At 42.4% G+C, this 22,411-nt stretch overlaps 1 protein-coding gene and 1 pseudogene across 2 annotated transcripts in view; one reads left to right on the top strand and one right to left on the bottom strand.

Moving 5' to 3' along the window:
• Positions 1–585: 585 nt before the first annotated feature.
• Positions 586–1,410, top strand: LOC147438281 (DEAD-box ATP-dependent RNA helicase 20 pseudogene; annotated as a pseudogene).
• A 7,801-nt stretch (positions 1,411–9,211) lies between these two features.
• The window catches only part of LOC147438280 (protein PSK SIMULATOR 1-like), a 110,997-nt gene continuing 97,797 nt past the window's right edge, over positions 9,212–22,411 (bottom strand). Inside the window, exons 5-13 of one of the 2 annotated variants that reach the window (XM_086487579.1) lie at positions 20,380–20,473; positions 20,201–20,298; positions 20,051–20,120; positions 11,255–11,367; positions 10,979–11,092; positions 10,799–10,875; positions 10,675–10,719; positions 10,510–10,585; positions 10,245–10,433 (exon numbers count right to left, since the gene is read on the bottom strand). In XM_086487579.1, the coding sequence (XP_086343705.1) occupies positions 10,377–10,433; positions 10,510–10,585; positions 10,675–10,719; positions 10,799–10,875; positions 10,979–11,092; positions 11,255–11,367; positions 20,051–20,120; positions 20,201–20,298; positions 20,380–20,473 (744 nt within the window). In that variant the 3' untranslated portion in view covers positions 10,245–10,376. Of the gene's footprint in view, positions 10,586–10,674; positions 10,720–10,798; positions 10,876–10,978; positions 11,093–11,254; positions 11,368–20,050; positions 20,121–20,200; positions 20,299–20,379; positions 20,474–22,411 lie in introns of both variants that reach the window. The other variant, XM_086487578.1, reaches the window with a different exon arrangement.

Raw genomic sequence — 22,411 nt, 5'->3', positions numbered from 1 at the left:
AAAAGGGACTAACAGTACTAAAAAGAACAAAAGGGACAAAAATGACAATTCTGTTATCTATCGTGAAAGATTTATGTAGGAGCAACTAGGGGCCAAGCCAAATTCTGGTCATCATCATTGGTTCTACATGTGATGGGCAGCCGTAAGGTGCCAGAGATGTCCATCGGTCATTCTCAAGACTGAAATCAAAAAAGTTAGCTTGTAAAGCCAAATACAAGTGCAAATCAAGCCAAACTTTGTCAGGAGGCTGTGAGTAGAGAATACAAGCTAAGGGTGTTTTTTTTTTAAAGGATAGAATTTTTTCAAATCTAAAGCCATGATAGCCATCTCCATACCTTGTACATCATGTATATGAGTTTTAGGAACAAATGGACAATGATAGCTCATTAATGATCATATATCGCAAATAATGTCGGATAAGGTCCTTTTGCAGCAAGTTACTAACTTGGGAAATTAACTGGGGATAGTCGGCTTTAATTAAGTCATGTATCATGTAGAAGTAGTATGATGATTTACACAGCACACAAAAGCTAACGGTGGCAAATGCGACTTTGATCACCTTGTGCAGGAACAAAGAAGTCCCCAATGAAGAAGAGCAGACACAAAAGTAATCAGAGGATCTCTTATGTTCTTGGAGGTATCCTTAGAGATGGTTTCAAAGAACCAACATCAATCCAAGCACATGGCTGGCCAATGGCTTGGAAAGGAAGGGACCTTATTGGGCTTGCAGTGACTAGATCGGGGAAAACACTTGCCTACCTATTACCAGCCATTGTTCATGCCAATGCCTAGGTGATGGCCAGATTGTTCTCATCTTAGGACTCACTAGAGAGCTGGCTGTCCAAATACAACAACAGGCAACAAAGTTTGGAGCTTCATCGAAGATAAAGAGTACATGTGTTTATGGAGGTGCACCAAAGGGACCGCAGATAAAGGATCTTCAAAACGGTGTGGAGATAGTCATTGCCACACCCGGCCCCTTGATTGATATGCTCAATGGTAAACAAACTAACCTTTGCAGGGTTACATATATTGTCCTTGATGAGATGGATCGAATGATGGACATGGGTTTGGAACCTAAAATCAAAAAAATTATCTCCTAGAGTCGGCTCGACAGATAGACTTTGTATTGGAGTGCAATTTGTCCTAAAGGAAGTCAAAGGTTTAGCCGGACAATTTCTACGGAATCCTTACTAAGTTTTCATCGGTTCACAAGATCATTCAATTCTACAAATTGTAGAAAATGTTTCTGAGAATGAGAAATACTCAAAATTGGCGGATTTACTGGACTGAGTGATGGATGGAGCTTTATCTATCCATGGTGATAAGATTCAAGTTGAACGATATTGGGTTCTTTCTGAATTTAGATGTCTCTTTTTTGCGTGCAAGTACTCCTTGGAATCGTGGTGACATAAGCTACACATAAGTACTCGTAGATTTCAATTTCGGGCACTTCCAAAATTCTGCTCTGTCTTCATACACGTTTTTTTGCAAATGGGTTTGGAGTGAGGATTTTGAGTCTAGAGGCTTTGGGACAGGTGTATCCTAGTGAGGGGATGGTGTTCCTTAAGTTTCGTACGATTCTGGTATGATTTGGTGAGTTTCCTTCCGTTTGTGTGTATGTGGGTTTGGTGGTATAGTTGAGATCAGTGAGATTCTTGATTGTGGTTTAGTTAGCCTTCCAAAGTTTTGTATGTGTGGGATGGTCTCAGTCTGACAAGCTACAAAGATTGCCGCTGTACACCTATCGTGTCATTTGTGTCCTCGATTGACGTGATGTTGATCTAGGCATCGTTGCATGCAGTTTATAGGTGGTGTGATTCACTCCCGCAACAGAAGGCTTCATAATGAATCCCTCCCCTCATTGGTGTAGATTATCTCTCTCTAGACGGTTTTCCCAGAGTGTCCACTCGTAGGTGGTATTCCCTTTTCTTTACAAAGTGAATCCCCGGGGCCAACCCCATTGTATGGTATGGCCCTTCACATTCTATTGTATCTAGTTGTGGTACTTTGATGGAGTCCACCGATGTCTCTTACCTTGTTCATAAACATGGTAGCATCTAACGAGGTGGGTTTCCATTGATGAAAGTAGCTTATTTCTCAAGGGAATTTTTTTGAGAACTTAAGACATCACTATGGGCACACATTTAGGTTATGAAATTATAAATCTAGTGATGCCTTTTAAAAACCAGGCTTCTACCATAACAAAGGTCATATTTAGTAAAAATTTAGAGTTTTTGTTGAGTCCTAAATCACCAATGTCATGAAAAATATATTGGTAAACAATGTTGTAATTCTATTCTCATTTTATAAGGTTGTCTGGTTAATGAGACATGTAACTGTGTGATGGTATAAAATGACTTATGTGAACAAAATGCTTGGACCATTAATAACATCTTACTTGGTTTATGTAAGGATAATACGCAAAGAGCATGTAATTTTCTGCAATGGTAGTAATTACAGTATAAACAAATTTGTTATGGGAAGCCACTACATGAAAAGTGGTCATAAACTATTCTCTTGGATTACATGTTTTATTTCCCACTCATGCCAAAACAACCCACGAGTTGATTACAAAAGCATTGTTGCCTGACATGTATAGTGAAAAGAGTCTAAGGCTTACATGAAGCTTATAGATGATAGAAATAATCATTATCATTTTTCAAATGTGCACTAAATTTTATATCCAAGAGCTTATTTCTTATCAAGTTTATCATAGCAAGATATTTTAGAAGCACAAATTTATGGATTGAAATACGGGAAGTGTCAAATATTAGACATGCATATATGCTCTATGAAGTAAATGTTGCTTAGTGACTTTTCTCGATGGGATAGTCATAGTCAAGCATCACAAGCAACCAATGATCTATATATATATATATATTATATATATATATATATATATATATATATATATATATATATATATATATATATATATATATATATATATATATATATATATATATATATATATATATATATATATATATATATATATATATATATATATAGAGAGAGAGAGAGAGAGAGAGAGAGAGAGAGAGAGAGAGAGAGAATGAGTTATGTCCTTTGAATGACTATAACAGCATGACATCCTAAAGCTACAAATCAGTAACGGTGCTCACTTAGATTAACATTTATAGATTAACATTTCAAGAAGCTATGGACCATATTCTACGTATGTTCCAAAGTGGGATCAATAGGAGCACCACGGCCATTATTTATTATGAGCACATCAATAGTGCTTGATCATTTCATTGTATTTGCAAAAGAATGAATCAAAAATTGTGGGGATATGTGGATGACTTGAATGAGGCCCAAGACTTGGAAGACTTGCGGTATTTCTTGGGCATTAGAATTGTTCGCATAAAAGAGAGTGTGCGGTTGTCACAAAGACAAAATGCTTTGGAGATGCTGAAAAATATAGTATGGTTGATTGATATCCAATTGTGATGCCCTTATATCAGAATTTGAAGTTTAAAAATGATGCAAGGCAAGTATCAAGTACAGGAAGATGGTTGATACCTTGATCTACTTGACTATCTCACATCTAGACTTGAAATACACAGTTGGATTGGTGAGTCAATTTATGCAGTCTCCCAAGAAACCACACTTGGATGCAGAGAGGTGCACATTGCACTGTATGAGTGCTACCACCCAACAGATTCATCTCTTCAGTTGGGAGTGCTGCTATCACATGGAGTAGCAATAAGCAGTCTACGATTTCTTTACTGAGTACAAAGGCAGCATATACGGATGCTACAGTAGCGAAATCTGAGATAGCATGGTTAGCATTGCTACTTCATGACTTTATAGGTACATATGTCTTTTTTATCTACTCTGACAACCTTAGCAACATACAATTAGCTTGGAGCCCAGTGTTTCAAGTGAGGCAAAAGCACATTGAGGTGCATTACCACTTCATCATAGAGAGGGTCTCGGTAGGCGATATCGACCTTGAGCACGTGATGACGGATGAGCACGTTGTTGATATCTTCACGAAGACCCTTAGAGCGGCAAATTCGGTCATGGTTTCAAACAATGCTTGGCATATGAGGGATGACGTTGAGCTTGAGGGGGAGTGTTGAGATGTCAAGCTCAACATGTACTACTCTTGGATGACTATCATCGAAAGTCATCATCACTGACACGCCCGTGGATATGCACATCTTCGCCAATGATACTATAGCTGGACTACACCGACTTGGTCTACCTAATGGAGTGATGGGACACTTATCCATCCAACTCATTCACTAACAAATCACACAAAACCGTTGTACTAGTTTCCCCTTATATTGTACTTTTCCTTTCATGATTTGTAGACTTCTTATCTTGTGTAAGTGAAGAAGAAGAAATGTAAGTTTTGCCTCTATCTCTATGTATGTGTGTGTGCTTGCAAGAGCTCAAGCTCTCTCCTTCTCTATCTCTTAACACACATGATGTCACCATGTGTAGGAAAATGATGAGATGGAGTTTTTGGTATGGATCATATATTTATAGGTCATGGGGCTAGTTTGCACTTTGCAAATGACTCCATTCATTGTTTTTTGGAGCCAACTTTCATCTCAAACTCTAGAACATCTCAATGTGTCTAAACACTTAGCCAACATCATTGTTTTAAATACTTTCACATCTACCTTCGCAATAAAATTCCACAAATACAATGATGGGCATAAAAATTGATACTCTTACTCTGTTTTCTTGCAATGTTAGCCTTTTTTAAAAAATTATACTTTATGAAAGATCTTGCACATGTAGCTTTCACTTATTGTCAAGCTTGGTGGTGATCACTTCAAAACTCAAGCAATGTAGCTTTCACTTATTGTCAAGCTTGGTGGTGATCACTTCAAAAAATTATACTTTATGAAAGATCTTGCACATGTAGCTTTCACTTATTGTCAAGCTTGGTGGTGATCACTCTCCACTTCAAAACTCAAGCAATGCAAACTTGGAGGCACTTTCTCATTCTTGCATGGATTTGGTGGAGCATGGAAATGATTATGAAAGAATACTCCCTTGTTTGCAAGAGACCCATGAGTTCTCCTTTTGTCAAGCTACTCCCCAATGGAGCCATGCCAAACATCCAAAATATCAATTGACACAGTCCATTGGCTATTATTCCTCTATGCTCGAGGGATACAAGTCTGTTAGGAGCATAATAGCACAAAAAAATACAACAATCCTAGGAGCATAGCACCACAAATAAGCAAAGGCAAAGAGGAAAGAACAATCAATTATCTAGTGCAAACAAATGAATTACTTATAGTTAATGATGTACAAAGGAAGATTAGAGCTACAAGGATGGAGGTCAGGCTCCTTGTGCATAAAAACATGTTGCACTAAAAACTCCTCTACTTTCTTTTAACTCCAAAATTCCTAGAATATTCACTCTCCCTTTTCAGCATGACAAGGACCGATTTTTTGATGAGGCTTTTCTTCTCCTACTCTGTTGCATGATTATTCAGATGCCCTTGGTTAGGGATATTGGGATTCACTTGTGTGTTCATTTAGTGTGCCATAGGTGATGGTGATTTCAATAGATATGCTTGGGTGTTTTGATCAAGTGCTTTCCATTGCTTGAAGAAAATGATAAACAGAAGAAAGAGAAAAAGAGGATAGCAAGAAGAGGAGGGAGAAGAAGGTGGTGGAAAGAGGAGGAAGGTGGGAATAGGAGGGGAAAGAAGGCGGTGGGAAGATTCAAAAACTCCTTTTGGCCAATGAAAGAAACTGAAAAAGTAGATTATGTTCATTGTTCTAGAGTGTCACAATCAAAAAAGAACAAGAAATCACTATGGGCACACATATAGGTCATGAAATTATGAATCTAGTGATGCGAGGCTTATGACAGAAGTGAGTGAGACATCATATTTCAATCTCTCTTTGACATAAGCTTTGGAAGGAACTTCATTAGATTTAAAGTCTTGTTTGGTAACGCCTATGCAAAATTTTCATTTCAACTAATGGTCAACTGACAGATGTCTTCCCTTTAAGGAGATCTATCAAGAAGGGATATCCCATTGCCCCCTTGTTGTATGCCATATGCTCACTCTTTGGGCTAAGTAGTACAAGATGCAATGCCAAAGGGTAACATCAAAGGCATCCATATCCCTAGGTCTCATAAGGATTTGGTTCTACAATAGTTTGTTGATAATACTAACTCTATAATGTCTAATGACCCTTTATCAGGTGAGCATTTTTGAAACCGTCTTACCACATTCTGCTTGGCTAGTGGATCAATAAAGAATATGCCATATGCTCACTCTTTGGGCTCAAAAGGGTATACATAAGATGCAATCCTAAAGGGTAACATCAAAGGCATCCATATCCCTAGGTCTCATAAGGATTTGGTTCTACAATAGTTTGTTGATAATACTAACTCTATAATGTCTAATGACCCTTTATCAGGTGAGCATTTTTGAAACCGTCTTACCACATTCTGCTTGGCTAGTGGATCAATAAAGAATCACTCCAAGACCGGCTAAAAGGTATCTAATGGAGCAATATCCTAAATCATCTCAAATGCAGGTAGTATGCCGATGGCAAATGGACAGTTGTTCACGTTGTTAGAGATACCTACGGGCTTCAAAGTGACCTTTGGACAGAGGTGGGAATGGGTTGTCACTATATTCAGAAATAAGATTATCATCTGACAATCTTATCACTCATCAATTTCAACTAGAGTTATTCTTAATCATTACTTGCTACATTCTCTAATTTTCTTTCTTTCTTACTGGAAACCGGCCAAATACCAACTTCAGCAAATATTGTCTCTCGCAAGGAATTTCCTTTGGGGAGGTGAGATAGACCAGGCTAAAATTCCTAAGGTTGCATGGGAAACCTATTGTTTTCCTAAAGAAAAGGGTGGTCTTGGTCTGCTCAACTTGGAACTCATCAGCACTAGGATGAGTGTCAAATGGATTCTTAGAGTTGTTGGTTCAAATGACTATTGGGTATCGCTTCTTAAAAATGACATTCCTAGATATAAATTACTCAACTACAAATCTTGGTCCAACTTGCAAATTAGAGATATTCTTCTCTTTCTTGCCTCTTTCCAACCAGTGGGTTCTAAACTTGTCTGCAAGATGTGGAAGGCTTGGAAGGACGTCAAAAGCCCTTAGACACCCTCTAAGGATTTCATGTCTAATCATTTAACTTCTCTTCTCGACTCCTTTTGGTTTGGGCTTTTTTGTAGATAAATTTAAGAAGGGTTTATGCAAGAAGCGCACAAGTGCTTCAAAGCAGGGGTCAAATCATGGGGTTATCTTATTGTCCATGGAAAGATGAAGTTAGCAATCTCTCTCCAAACAAAATTCTCACACTTTCAAATGCCAACTGGTGTTTGGAAAACGCTCGATAGTGCATTGCCAAGATCAGGGTTCCAACAAGAGTTGCACACAATACTTGTCAAATTTCTTATATGGCTAGTCAAATATATATGCACTTTAAGCCTAAGGCGGGAGTTGAAGAACAGATGAAGAAGCAACTTAACAAAAAGTAGAAAGTATGTTGGAGTTCCAAACAGTGGTCTTACAAGTTTAAATGCTTGTGGGCATACCCCATTGTCAACAAGCATGGTACTCTTCTATGGTTACTGATACCCCAGGGCATATGGTGTGGAAATAAAGCTACAAGAGTTGGTAACATTGATAGGTTTTGTTTCAGATGTAAAATTCAAATACAGGTGCTCACTTATGGTTCAACTGCCAAACCAATCAGCCCATCACCAAGTTCCTTCAAGTTTTACTTTTTCAAGTTAGAGCCAGAGCTTTGGATTTTCAAGACCTTCTTCTTGGCAATTGTAAGGCTTGGATGTTCCACTTTGGAATATCTGAAGAGGAATTATTATATGGTTCATTTGGCTACAGAGGAATACTATTGTTTTCAATCAAGTCTCCTCTTTCCACTCTAGTTTCTTAAATATGACCTGCAAAAAGAAGCTCATAAGCTTTGTAATCATATATTTGAAGCACCTATGGAAGGTTTATCTATTTCCTCTATTCAAGAGGCTAATAAATGGCAACAACGGAGGAATGATGTTCCTAAATTCAACCATTCTCCCATAATATACACAGTCATCGATTGAGGTATATTTTCCAGAGCGGTAAACTCGAGTGTCATATCCCTGCACAGCCCCTTCGACGGAGGTCAAGCGAACATTCGTCTAAACTTTCTAGAACAAAAATACGTAAGTCCAAGTTCTAAAAAGAGTATGATCCATGTGTAGAGACCATGCGTGAATGGAATTTGAATGTTACCTAACGCATCATCACGCTACACATCTAAGCTGGAAGAATCCAATACAAAATCCAGTAAAAACCAAGAAATTCACACAAAAATGAGCCTTTTTTGTACCTTTTGGTCGCAAAGAGTTGATTTATGAGGTGCTCTACGCATCAACGTGAGCGTCTGAAAGCAAGCAAGCGATGCCGAAAGCACGGAAGCACGAGCAAGTGGAAAAGAGAAACGTTAGGAGAGAAGCAGAGAACTTGAAAGTGAATTCCCTACAAAAAACTCTTTGCAAGTGCTTTTAATAACCTACAAGTTTCATACCATACTTATAAAAAAACCCGAAGTGTCCATTCCGTAACAAAGCCAGCTCTAATACGAACCCACGGAGTGATCTCTCGACTACACGGACCGCCTACAGACACGCATCGAACGAACCACCCGACCATAGCCACCATCCGACAACTCCCCGTGCTAAGACCAACATCCGAGGACGTAGACGCGCACCTATACCGAGCATCCCATACCACTCGACATCATCCCCTCGACGTGACCCCGTGCACTCCTAGCCTCAGGGCTAACCACTAGGGTCGATAACTACAAATGAGACCTTGGCCTCCGTTTCACAATAATGGCCGGCCACACTGGCCAGGTTCACACTACGTCCTCCCGGACACTGGACACCCATCCCAACGGCGTCTAGGTTAGATCTCCTCTCTTGTAAGCAGGACATAACATGGTAGTCAACTACACATCTCATCAAAACAAAAGCAATGCGCTGCCGTTTTTGTTAAGGTAAGAAGCTACATGATTAGCATAAATTTAGGGGTGGACTCTCAGATAAGCATGAAAAAAGCTATGAACAGATTCGCTCAAAAGATAAACCAGAAACAATACAACAACAATGCACCAAGATCTCATCAAGCACTAGTCGCTCCCTTAGTGCGGCTGTTCAAAAACAAACCAAACTTTGGAGGACTGATAGTGGCAACTTAGTATACATTAGCAAAGAAAAAACTTCATTACAACACATGATCCTGCCAGTTAAGCAAGAAGTTGGTGGTGTTAAGGCTATTACTTGGTACGGACATACAAGAAACAATGAATTTTACCTTTGGTGGGCTCTTGCCAAGCCCATTCGCTTGGTAGGCAGTGCTCCTACAACACCTCACACCCTTTACAGAAGCAGACAATTTCCGATGTAAAAAATGCTGCTCTCGGAAGCTGCTATTAACAAAACTGTGGAAGCAATGCTTTGTTTTCGAAGGAATGCCTTCTTACAAAGCTGAAAAACAAGCCACTCTACCTCAGAAGACACATCCCCTGAAACCTCTGTAGAGGTTCCTCAATCAACGTGTAAGCCTATGAGCTTGGCATCTTGGTACAGTCTCCAGCTGATCTTTATCAAGCAGTGCCTCGGCTTTAAAAAAATGGGTGAGCTACAATAGAGCCAAGATATTAAAATACATGTCGACCAGCATAGTGTTACCATCCTTGACACCACTCGAACTCTGTCAGACGCAGCTTTGTGAAGGTATCAGTGGCGTGTATGTATAGTGGTGGAATATTTCAAAGAACATGGGATTCTGATTCTCTCATTCTGGTCCCTTGGCGAGGCAGTACAAGCTGCATTCCTGCTTTACCAGCATATTAAGTACCATACTGCTCACACCAGGTCAGCCCTTGAAAAATTAGAGATCAAGGGCACAAGAACTTGCATCAAAAGACCATTGTGATGAGAGCTACCGAAGCACCACTTGAAAAAGTGTCCTAAGCACAATGTGCCGTTGCAGGCTCCAAATGTGTAAGCACTCTTGATTCTCAAATGTTGTCTACTCGGTCAATCACATCCAGAGCTTTCGTTCTATCAGTTTCAAAATCAATGGGAGCTATGGATGCATGCCGCCTAGAGGACGCAAGGTCAACTTCTGTAGAAGTGCAGGGAGAATGACTATTGCTCTTACTCAGCCTGTTTGTGCGGTATGCAGCTTTGACTTTTGATGTGTTGAACTCCTGACTTTTGCTGATGCCTGGGGTGAACTTTTTGTGCTTCACACCTTGAAGCATAACCTGGTCTTCCGGTGACAATTCTGGGAGATCTGCAATTTGCCCATTTCCTGTCATAGCTTTTTCATTGCCTGCTGGAACTACTCTGGCTTGTTGTCCAGGAGAACGGATTGGTGACTTGATGGGCGACTTACAGCCTGGAATGTTGCTCTTAGCTAGCATTACAAGGTGATTAAGCCAAACAACAAGCTCCAAGATGTAATTCTCCGTTACTTTTTGTTCTGCATGGTGGAGTGTTTGAAGAAGTGTCAGCTCCATGTGTCCCGGCAGCCGTTGGTCCAGCGAAGACCTTCAAAACCAGAGGGCAAAGACATCAAGCAATATCAGCACAATGTGTAATACTTAATTGCCATAAGATGAGTTTATAGAATATTTTACCCGGTGTTTGCCCATTCTCCTACCCAGCCAAACCCATGATGAGCCCTGGTTTGTGCCAAAATTGAAGGTGGATGAGAACTTAAACAAGCTAAAAAAAAGTCTTGATGAAAGTATGTCTACTCACTTTGTCGTATTGGCTGCCACCGGTACTAACCAGGCTAGGGTCCTTTCCATCTCTTCCTTTATTTGAGGTATTGTTAACTGCCAAGAACCACTCTTTTCAATGCCTATTTCATAGCTTTTTAACAAACCTTACAAGCAAGCACTCAGAACCTACACTGCAATAAATAGTTCAAGTTGGTACCTCTTCACGTGTGGGGAAATTCAGCTTGCTGCGCAAAGATAACTTTATACTTGGTGGAAGCCCTTGGTAGAGGTTGTCCCTCGTGTTTGGAGGAATTGAGCTTGGTCTTGAAACCTAAAATATTTCATGACAAGATCATTGAATTCCACCGTCATAAGAAATGGTCAGTACGACAAACAGACAAGATTGTTCCTGCCTTTCAGTGTTGTGAAATTCAGTCAGCAAACCTAATCAATTAGGTGCTACAGGTTTCCAAAAAGTCAACACAGTTCTCACCAAGCTATCTATTTGGTTGATAAGATTTGCATAATGAAGAGAAAGGCCAGCAGGGCCTAAACGCTTCACACATCCACCTGAAGAAATCCCTTGTAGTGCTTGTGCCCTCTCACCTGCAAGATTCTCTCTCTCTCTCTCTCTCTCTCTCTCTCTCTCTCTCTCTCTCTCTCTCTCTCTCTCTCTCTCTCTTCAAAAGTGCAAAGAAGAAATGACCGAAACCATTTACAAGATCAACCGCAACCTCTTGGGCACAATAAAGATGCTCGAAGAACACATGTTGGTGCAAGATAACTACACTCGAAGATCGTGTGACAGCCCAAGATGAAGAAATTGCGTCACTCAAGAAGGATCTCGCCGAGGTACGATCAACTTGAAGAGGGAGAACTGCAACCCACAGTAATAGAAGAACTCAACACGATTAAAGAGCAAGTCCAGGCCATCAAAGAGGGGGAAGAGCAGCACAAAGAAGATGACAACTTCTTGGGTGGATGTTATTACAAAGACTCAACGAAGGTGGATGAGGCCGAGAAATGGATCGAGGTTGCCAAGAAAGGAAAAGGCAAGGAAACAACGTTCACACCCACCATTATTAATCTTACAGTAGAAGAGGAGCAAAGAAGGCGTGTGCGCGCTTTACATGTGAGGATTTGCGGCCTTAAAGACAAAGATAATCTTGACGAAGAGGTAAAAGAACTCATGGCTTTAATGGGGGTTAATGAGCCAATGCACACAAAAGCTTGGCGAGTAGGCAATAAAGAAGCAATCGGGAAACCTCGAAAGAAAGGGCACTCATCCTTCGTTTTCCCTCCATGAAAGAGAAGGACTTTTTGAAGAAGAAACCAACTCTTAAGAAGACGGGCATCTTTCTCGGGGATGACCTTACCCTCTCGCAGATCGCTCATATGCAGGAGGTAATGTCGGAGATTAAAGCGGCAAGGGAAAAAGGTAAGATTGCCTTTTATCGAGATGGAAGAGTGGTGATATTGGAGCGACGCTCCACATGACAGTGTGAGATCTATGGGACCACACTCAAAGTTGCTACCTGGAATTGTAATGGATCTATGTGCCTTGGTGTGGGTGCTTTTGAGGATAGTTTTACTGGGAGAGACATCATCTTCTACTCTGAGACGCATCAGGCCCCTGGGCAATCTATGCCTCACATCAGTGGATACAGATGGGAAATAGACTCAAGACAGGAGACACGATCAGAGCACAGAGGGCGGGGCTCCAAGGGAGTGCCATTATTATTCAGGGAGGAGTTGCAGCCGTTGATACATATAGTCCGCAAGGATGAGCAAGCTAGGTACATGTGGGTGAGATTGAGAGCAGAGACATGAAGGTATCTTTACATTGCTATTTGCTACTTTCCCCCGAGTACGTCAGTATATGCACCACCCAAAGGACAATCCCCCTTTTCTATTTTGGATGATGACATGTGGGAGTTCTCTAGAGATGGTGACATTATCATCCTAGGGGACTTCAATGCTAGGACTGCACATTACCATACAGTTTTTTATGATACTTCAAAGGAGATGCTGAGAGAGTTGGATGTTACATAGACAGGCCTGCCTAGACTATCACAAGATGTGGAACATCCCGAGTATGGACGACACTTGATAGACATGGGGACTGCACATGAACCGGCCATCTTGAATGGCCTACAGTGATTTCCCACTGCGGGAGGTTTTACATGCTTTCCACAAAGACATGGAGCCAGCACAGTGGATTATGTCATGGCATAGCCGAGCTTCGTCTCTAGTATCCAGGATCTCACAGTTGGACCGAGACATGTTGATGTGGCAGTGGATCATGCCCTTGTGTCGATGACCATCTCTTTCCACTTTAGTGTAGCACACAAGCCATGTGTAGCAGCCCCTACTCGCTACACCTTCACGAAGGAGACGGACTCTGTATACATAGATGGGATCTACAGACGCCTGTGCACTGAGGAGCCAATGCGACCTCTGGAGGAGCTTACTACTATATTGACACAGACAATACATGATGCAGCAGCAAAGGCATATCCACACACCCAGTCTAAGCAGAGACTGCGTTCTGGGAGCATAACCCAGAATAGCTGGTATGATGAGGAATGCCAAGAGCCAGACTCCAGAGCGAGGTGCTTTTGGGGGACATTACTCACGGACAGTCACAGATTGACTTCCGACGCCTTGTGCGGCGAAAGAAGAGGATGTTTTTGGCTCGACTAGAGCAGGATCTATACCAGCTATTCATGAGTCAAGACTCACATAAGGCATGGTGACTCTTTCATGAGCAACCCACCCCCCCACCCCCCCCCCCCCCCCGCCCCGCGGATCCATGCCCACACAAGTGCTTTTTTCCCAATGAGATGGTGAAGAAGGCCATTGACAGGATGAGGACTGGGAGAGCGGCATATGATCATGATGGCTTAATGGCTGAGCATTTCTTGCATGCCAGAGATCTACTGGCAGAGCTTCTAGCGGTTACGTTCGACTATGCCATGTCTGAGGGCTTGCCTAATACTTGGAGCTTATCTAGTATTGTACATACCTTCAAGTCAAGAGACCCTATGGAGTCTAGGAATTATTGCACTATCATGATTGGATACACATTGGCACGGTTGTACACATCCATTCTTGAGCAGCAGCTGAGTAGATGGGCAGAGAGGGAGGGGATACGCACAACCGGGCAGGTAGGGTTTAGGAGAGGTTTTTCTACTCTTGACCGTATCACGACACTCAGAGCCATTATTGAGAAGGGCACATCACATGGGAGACGGATCTATTGTAGCTCTGTGGACTTCTGCAAAGCATTTGACACAGCACCCACAGCTAGATTGATGCATAGACTATAGGAGATGGGAGTACCCACAGAGCTCATTTGGGGGATCATGGCATTATACAGGTCAGTAGTGGGTCATGTACGCACCTTAGAGGGTCTATCTACACTGGTTCACTCCACTATTGGGGTGAAGCAGGGCTGCCCGCTCTCTCCTACTCTATTTGGAATTTATGTGGATGAGGTTTCTGACTATATTGAGAGAGATGGTGATAGAGGTGCACAACTGGCAGGGACATGGATTTCACTATTGTTATATGCTGATGATATTGTGTTGATCTCCGACTCTCCGGAGGGGATGCAACGTCACTTGGATGCTTTGCATAGGTTTGCCCATGAAAGTGGTTTGTCTGTCAACCTTGGTAAAACCAAGGTTAGGGTGTTTAATACCACCCCACAGTGGATCAGGAGGTCAGCACCCGTATTCACATACGGCTAGGAGACAGTGGAGTATATAGATGCTTACACTTACCTTGGGGTGGTCTTTAGTGGACCTGCATTTTCATTGAGGAGAGCAGCAGAGACTAGAGTGACCAAAGCCCATGCACCATTGGGTAGATTGGAGAGGATGTGTTCATAGGTTCGGTTTCAAGAGCCTCGAGCGAAGCTCTGGCTCTTTGACACTTTGGTGGCTTCCGCATTGCTCTATGGAGCTGAGATTTGGGGACCCTCATTGGATCATCATGGGAGGTCGGGTCGCACTGATGGATGGGGGGACATGGAGAAGCCTCCAGTCTCTATGATCTCGCGGCTTATTAGAGCCAAGGCTTCACTACCACGTGACATTATCCGAGCAGAGCTAGCTGCCCCCCACATTAATGGTTGAGGTGCTCACCAGATCAGTCTCCTTCATACAACTTCCCAGAGACAGATATGCCCGCCTAGCACTTGAGTCCTCTCGACAGTTAGCCATGCAAGGAGATATAGCATGCTAGTATGGGGAGATGACATCATGGTTTCAGGCGCATGGGTTCAGATTGCCCCCCTTCTAGTACTCATTGGATGCACCCTCTCTGACTCTTACACAATCCGAGATCACCAGGCTCATTCGCCAAGACCTAACTTGGCTAGCTACCAAGAGGACATGGATATTGCCAGCACACGAGTTGGGCACAAAGATGGCTTTCTACAGAGAGCATCTTCTCCACCTTACGGAGGACGGCTTTGTGACGAGACCCAGATACATCGACACCCACTTGTCTCATGGGATACGATGTGCTATTGGCCAAATACGCACATCTTCACACCAGCTTCAGGTCGAGACTGGGAGATACAACGGAGTACCAACAGAGGCCAGGACATGCCCTCTGTGTCACACGGAGCCTGAGACAGAGTTGCACTACACATGCCACTGCCGAGTCTACTCTGAGATACGAGGCCGCTTCCACTACTTGTTCAGAGGGGCTTTGGACCACTCTCCGGAGTCATGGGATACGAGAACCAGAGATGCCTGCGTTTGTTTTTGCTCGAGCTGTGCAGACACAGAGAGTGCCTAATGAGAGGAGAGGCTAGCGAGTGTCAGAGATGGATCACAAATTTCATTAGAGCAGATACTAGACGATCGGAGGAGCTACTACCACAGCAGAGCCCACATTCTCCTCGCACCAGAGGCACACTGATCGACCAAGCGACCGAGCTGAGGAGATCCAAATGCCCACGACTACGGAGGACTACAGAGTATCGACAAAGGCGGCATCAGAGGATTCGAATCCCTTTGGCCCGACATGCACGACGCCTGGTCAGACTATTGGCCATGGAGGAGATTGATGAGATTCGCCAGCGACCGATGTTGGATCGACCGTGTGTGTGTGTGTGTGTGTGTGTGTGTGTGTGTGTGTGTGTGTGTGTGTGTGTGTGTGTGTGGATAGGAAATCTCTCTCTCTGTGGATAGTTTCCTACGACGTTAAAATATTCTTCTTTTCGGGTGTGTGTGCGTGTGTGCTAATAAAAGGAGGAAAATGGTATACCCTTTCTATCACCCAAGTGTGGTAGATTGGTTATGCCATTTCCCTCTTGAGTAACACGTCTTGAGTTCAACTCTCCTCGTCGGATAGATCTTTAAGGTCTCTTGGGATAGTTTCCTACGACGATAAAATACGCTCCTCCTCTCTCTCTCTCTCTCTCTCTCTCTCTCTCTCTCTCTCTCTCTCTCTCTCTCTCTCTCTCTCTCTCTCTCTCTCTCTCAAAAAGAAAGAGTTACTAGAAAAATCCCTCAAAACACCCAAATGGTACCAATTCTGAGGGCAAGTACATCACTGATTACACAGGCCCGAAGCGACAATCTGGAAATTGTAAAAACTAGATACAACTAGTCACATGGCAAACTATAGAAAACTGAAAGCCACGGTTAAAAACCTCTCCTAAGGAGAATAAAGGTGCCCTGGCAAGCTAAGTGGAGAGAGGATGACAACAGCCTCTGAGAGATGGGCAGTTCCACCGAAAGCATACTCTGCTATTGTATACTGAAAGCGCACTTCCACCGAAAGATGGGCACTTCCACTCTGCTACTGTATATCAAAAATCTGAAACACCAAAAAAGCCACCAACAGTGAGAAGGACAAGGAACATTTGCAATGGCAAGAGCTTTATAGTCGGGCGTTGCCCGCCAACTGGTATGATCTGACAGCAAAAGGCAATGGATAAACAGAAGGGAGAGAGCAGTCGATGACAAAGACGAGGGAGAAGAGGCAATTGACATCACCAAGAAACTGAAGGAGGATGCCGCAAGATGACCAACAAAGCACTGCACTAGGGCTGACAAGAAGCTATCAGCCACGATAGAAACCAATCCATTTGGTCAAGGTGGCTCCTTAGGATCAGAGCTAGGGAGGTTAACTCCAAGAAGACAGTGAAGGAGGCTTTGATGATAGTAACCTTTTGGCACCTCAGGCAAAAACTTGGTAGAGTGAGTAGAGAGCAGAGCAACAAGCCGACTGCAACAAATAACCCAATGCAGAGAACCAAAGGAAGACAAGGAACACAACGAAGAAAACAAGAAAAATCATGAAAACAATAAAATTGAACAAAAATATGCTCTTAAAACAAGCTTCACCCACACCGGGGCATCCACCCACCCACCCCCACACACACACACTCACCCCCCCGAAAGTCAATTTTAAGAGCACAAGGAAAACAAAGCATGCAAAAACCAAATCCTATACACACACACACACACACACACACACACACACACACACATACATGTGCGCACACACATAAATTAGAGCACGGAATAGAAACCAAAAACAAAGCAAGCAAAACAAAAAGACAAACAAAAAAAACAGACCCTCCCATCAGCCTTTACCGGAGATTTTCCAGGTTAAGCAACTTTTACACCGTCACAAAGACCAGCAAACACGACTCGATGTAGGGCCCTTAGCTTGCAAGGTTTGATAAGGTGGTTGGGATCGGACATGCAATGTCGTCCCCTCTCTCTCTCTCTCTCTCTCTCTCTCTCTCTCTCTCTCTCTCTCTCTCTCTCTCTCTCTCTCTCTCTCACACATTGTGTTCAATTCAATTTCTCTCAAGTGAAGTAAAGCAACCTCGTGTTTGTGCGACGTACTAGGTCCGAGTTAAAATCCTTAGTTTCTTCCACTTGCACCTGACACGCTTCACTTTCCTCTTAAATCTTGATTGTTTTGAATGGAAGAAAAAAATTCTCTACAAATTTTGTTCATCTTCATTGTAACAAACAGATTAGATCGTACTTCAAGTTATAGAGGGCAAGAAAAGTGACGTATGTTGAGTTTTGGCATCTCAAGTAAACTGCCCAAAGTGATCCCATTATTTATTTTGGCTTTTAGGTATTTATTTCACTTATTTGTCAAAGTCTGGGTAGGGCAATTTATTGAGGTGGGTATATATGTAACCCTTGCCCCCATTGTACATTGTATCAATTATTCACTGCCAAGGTTGATTGGTTCAAGAGACTCTCTCTCTCTCTCTCTCTCTCTCTCTCTCTCTCTCTCCCCCCCACCCCCCCCTTGGTCTTTAATCGACTTTGACAACATGCTCCAAACGTTTTGTGGTTTCGACCATTTCAAGGTTTTGAAATGTTTTGTTTTAGGGGATAGAAAAACTGAAACATGTTTTGTGATATATTTCAGTATAAATCTAAAAACAAATGTGTGTGTGTGTGTGTGTGTGTGTGTGTGTGTGTGTGTGTGTGTGTGTGTACACAATGCACACACATACATACATTATATATATGGCTAATAACTTGAAATGAAGGGACGCAAACCAAGTCTCCCCAAATATTTTACGGTAAGCAAATGTTTGTGTGCGCACACGTGCACGTGCGAATGCATTTTTATATATTATAACTTATAAGCAGAAATGTAGTTTTGTGTGTGCATATGTGAATAACATACACGACTCTAGACTCCCTACAAAGCGAGGTTTTTTATTCTCAAGGAGGTTGCACATTTCGTAGGTATTGCCGAAACGTTTTGCAGGTTTCGAGGTTTCAGGGTTTCATGCCCATGAAAATTTGAAATGGGTTTTTAGATAATTGAGTACATATTAGAGAGAGAGAAATCTGCTAGGAGAGAGAAAATTGTTTTAGAGAGAAAATTGAATTTAGAGAAGCAAAGAGGAGAGAAACTAGAGAGAAATTCAATGCACGGCATAGGAGGGTTTTGGCTCTACCTTGGAGTTTGGCATGGACCACCCTTATAGAGAAAAAGTAAATGTGACCCGCAAGATGGACCCAATGGCTAATTGCATCTTTGACCTAGATGCAAGGAAGGAAAACCCTGAGCGTGAAAACCCTTCAGACTGAGCAGAATCCCAAGTGAAAGAATCTCTTTGTGTTTAAAAGGAAACTAAAGATCCTACTAAGCAAGAAGAAGATCCAAAATACGGCCACCTGTCGACAATACCCTAGTAGTCGTAAAATGGACACAGAGGGACATGAAGAGTGGTCTCAGAGAGCAATCCCAAGCATCCACCATGCCATTTGATCAACAAAAGATCAACCAAGGCACTCTATGAGGTAGCCACCTTGTCAGTGGACGTCCATGAAAAATTATGAGTACTAAGAACTTGTGAGAATGAGGGTGCGTGCCATTGATCTGAACCACACAAAGAAAACAAAATTTGGTCCCTTGCATCCTGAAAGGAACGTTATAGGTGGCAACGCCTCAGCTCTTACATCTACATATATATACATGCTCCATCATGCATGCGAAGGTTACATGTGGCGCCTCCTCGACTGGACGGAGGTTAGGTATGCCAACACCTCAGCTCTCCCTTCATCCGTAGACTGAATATATGAGTCCCCTCCAATAAACCAAGCATCCATATGAGGCAACTGAAGCCACAATATTATAAATCATGATCCCTCATCTAGACATGGAGACATAAAACCCAGTAGGTCCTGAATACGCGAAAAGCAACTAGGCCCCACAGTAGTATCTATACCCTGCACTATGGCATAAAAATAGAAGTCTCGAGAAACGTGCAAGACTTTCCTGTTTCCAAAGCAAAGGTAAGCTGCACAGGATAAGAGCAGCAGGGAGAAGCAATGCAGTGTACACCCACCCAGACAGCAGCAAGGAGCACAGCTGCCAAAGGTAGCTCGAAGGGAAGGGCAGGACTTTGGAGATTCTGCACTTCTGTTAGCAAAAAACATTAGTCTCGACCAGCCATAAGAAGACTTGAGAGTGGCCAGATAAGTATCCATTGAAGACGTGTAAAGTGAGGCAATTGGTATAGGCAGGCCCACACGTGGATTTACTACAGCTTCTGAAAACTTCTCAGGATACAGCTTCACAAGTCTGAAGAGTGGCCACCAACATAAAAATGGGAAGACCTGCGATCTGGACAGCACAAGTCTCTCGTTTTTAGAGGTTTCCCTTAGGATGGTGCTAATTGCATTTCTTAAGTTCACATACTTATCTGAACACCTCTTCAGTTTGTATCAAGAAATCTGCACAGGGATTATATTGGCTTTGAAGAAAAAGGGATGGTGCATACCTGCATCATGAAAGGCATTTTGGATTTCGTGATGAAGATAATACACAATATCTACCAGCTTTTCCATGACCTGAATAGTATGTTGAACTAGATATGTCACAAAAGATACAGCAATGAGATCACAAGATTCATACTTCAAATGAGAAATACCTCTTCCAGTATTTTTGACCACAATGACTTTTTTTTCAAATTTTTTACATGTTTCTTCTGGCTCTTCAGTTCACTTCTCAAAATGGCAAGACTGTCACCTGACATACAGACCCATATAAAATTCACAAACATGAATGGCAAACAGACCTATATGTCGGTAAATTCTCATAAAGCCTCACCTCTTTGAGAGTTGTTGAACAACTCCTCCTCCTGCAGCTTTCGACGATACTCAGTTTCAAATCTGTCTAGAGCATGCAGCTCATGATATAATTCCTGGAGCATTCACATGTGAAACAGATTAGCTATACAGTCACTCTTTGTGGTCTGCAGCCAATGAAATTTTATGTTACAACTATGAGGCTATAATCAACTGAACTATTGGAACAGGATTTGAAAAGAGGGCTCCTTTGATGAAAAGATAAGCATTAATGTCTCCGTGAGGAAATCTAACGGCACCCAGTGAGGAGTAGTAGAAAGCAGCTATACAAGACAACATGAGGCAGTCTTCAAGAATAAATAAGCCTAGAAGAGAGTAATGCCACTCTAAACGCCTTGTAATAATTCTGAAGACTATAGACATCCTCCCATGATGATCTGAGCAACTGAATCTGTCATCCTCCAACAGCCACTGGAACAACCAGCAGAACAGTCCCAAAGGTGTGCAAAGTAGTGCCCATATCATCTCCTACGTGTCAACAGTAGAGGAAATTTGGCAGACCAGGTCACCATCAACGTGTCGGTTTACTTCAAGATGTTTTGGGTTCATCCTTCCATGAGCCATGCTTCTTAAATTCTTCAGCTGCTTCCTTGTCTATCCTGGCAACACGCCAGTGATCAACTTCTTGAATCGACCTCCTAGCTTGTAAGGATTTCTGATGGTATTTCTGATTAGACACATCCATGTGATCCATACATGACCCATTCGAATGATTATCCTTATGCACGATTGAGTGTCAGGAAAACAGAAGATTATTTTGAAATGATCAAGCCCCCTATCAATGACCTTACTTGGTCGGTGTCTAGGTTATTTTTTATGACTTCAGGCAAGTCACCATCAAACTTGCTTACATATGGCACTTCTTGAGAGTCGATGCTAACTTCGTCTTCAGTTTTACCAGTGTGAAAGATCTTTCACACATCAATGACCACCTTTTTGGTGTCATGTCGCAGCTACCTTCTACCCTACTAAGCACAGATCATATAAAGAGAAGGTATCAGCCATAAGCTCCGCAGTAATGCAAGTTCCACTACTTGTCCAAGCTAAGATCCACTAAAGCATTGAGAGCCACAAGGTGATGAACCAGTTAATAAAAGGTTTGAAGCACTCTCAAAAGAAGAGGAAGTCGGTGGAAGTCGACTTTCGAGGCGGCAAGCAAATCCAAGAAGCGTGTTTGTTTCGAGGATGACTCAGATTTCTCTTCGTCTTCAAAGAGTTCCAACAGTTCGTCGTCCTCTAGTTCCAGAGAGGATGAGAAAAGGCGCAAGAAGCAGAGAAAAAGCAAGAAAAGCAGATTATTGAAAAAAGTCTAGAAGGCATGGGAGGCCATCTAGCAACTCAGAGGAGAGCTCGTCCTCTTCTGACAATGAAAAGATGGGTAAGAAGACCAAGGAGTTCAAAGATGGGGGTCAAGTAGTCAGGTTTGACACGTTTTCAGGCTACCAGGATGCCCATCGAGCCCTTGAGTTCATACAACAGTTTGATGTCGCCTTCTCAGGAGGTCGTTTCGGAACGCTCCAAGGTGCGAAAGGGGGCCTCTTACTTGAAAGGAAACGCATAGACATGGTAGTCTACTCTATTGTTACGCAGAGAAGCACCTACAAAGTGGGTAAAATTCAAGAGAACTTTCGCGTCAACTTGGATATCATAAGAATATGAAGATGTCATCACAGCTTGGCATCATTTGAGAATAACTAAGAAATACATGTTGGATGACTACTACCATAGGTTTTGGGATACCTTTTTGCCAATGTCCTCGTTTCGGAGGATCAGTTTGAGGGACCAGATTGAGTGGTTTTGTTGTGGTTTGCCAAAAGAGATTCGACAACTTCTCTGCAACAGAAGTCCGACTCTATTCAGAGACTTATGCAACATGACAAGCAAGGTTTTGGAATGCATGCCAGCTCATTGACTTATCCTACGGACACGCTAGTGTCCACCTCAACAAGGCAATAGTCTTTCAGTGAAGAGAATGAATCAAAGGTACTGGATGA

The sequence above is a fragment of the Adiantum capillus-veneris genome, chromosome 17 (genome assembly GCF_014529385.1).
Source record: "Adiantum capillus-veneris isolate H3 chromosome 17, ASM1452938v2, whole genome shotgun sequence".
NCBI classification, from domain to species: domain Eukaryota; kingdom Viridiplantae; phylum Streptophyta; class Polypodiopsida; order Polypodiales; family Pteridaceae; genus Adiantum; species Adiantum capillus-veneris.
Note: the sequence above shows the minus strand (reverse complement) of the source record. Positions and strands in the feature narration are given on the sequence as shown.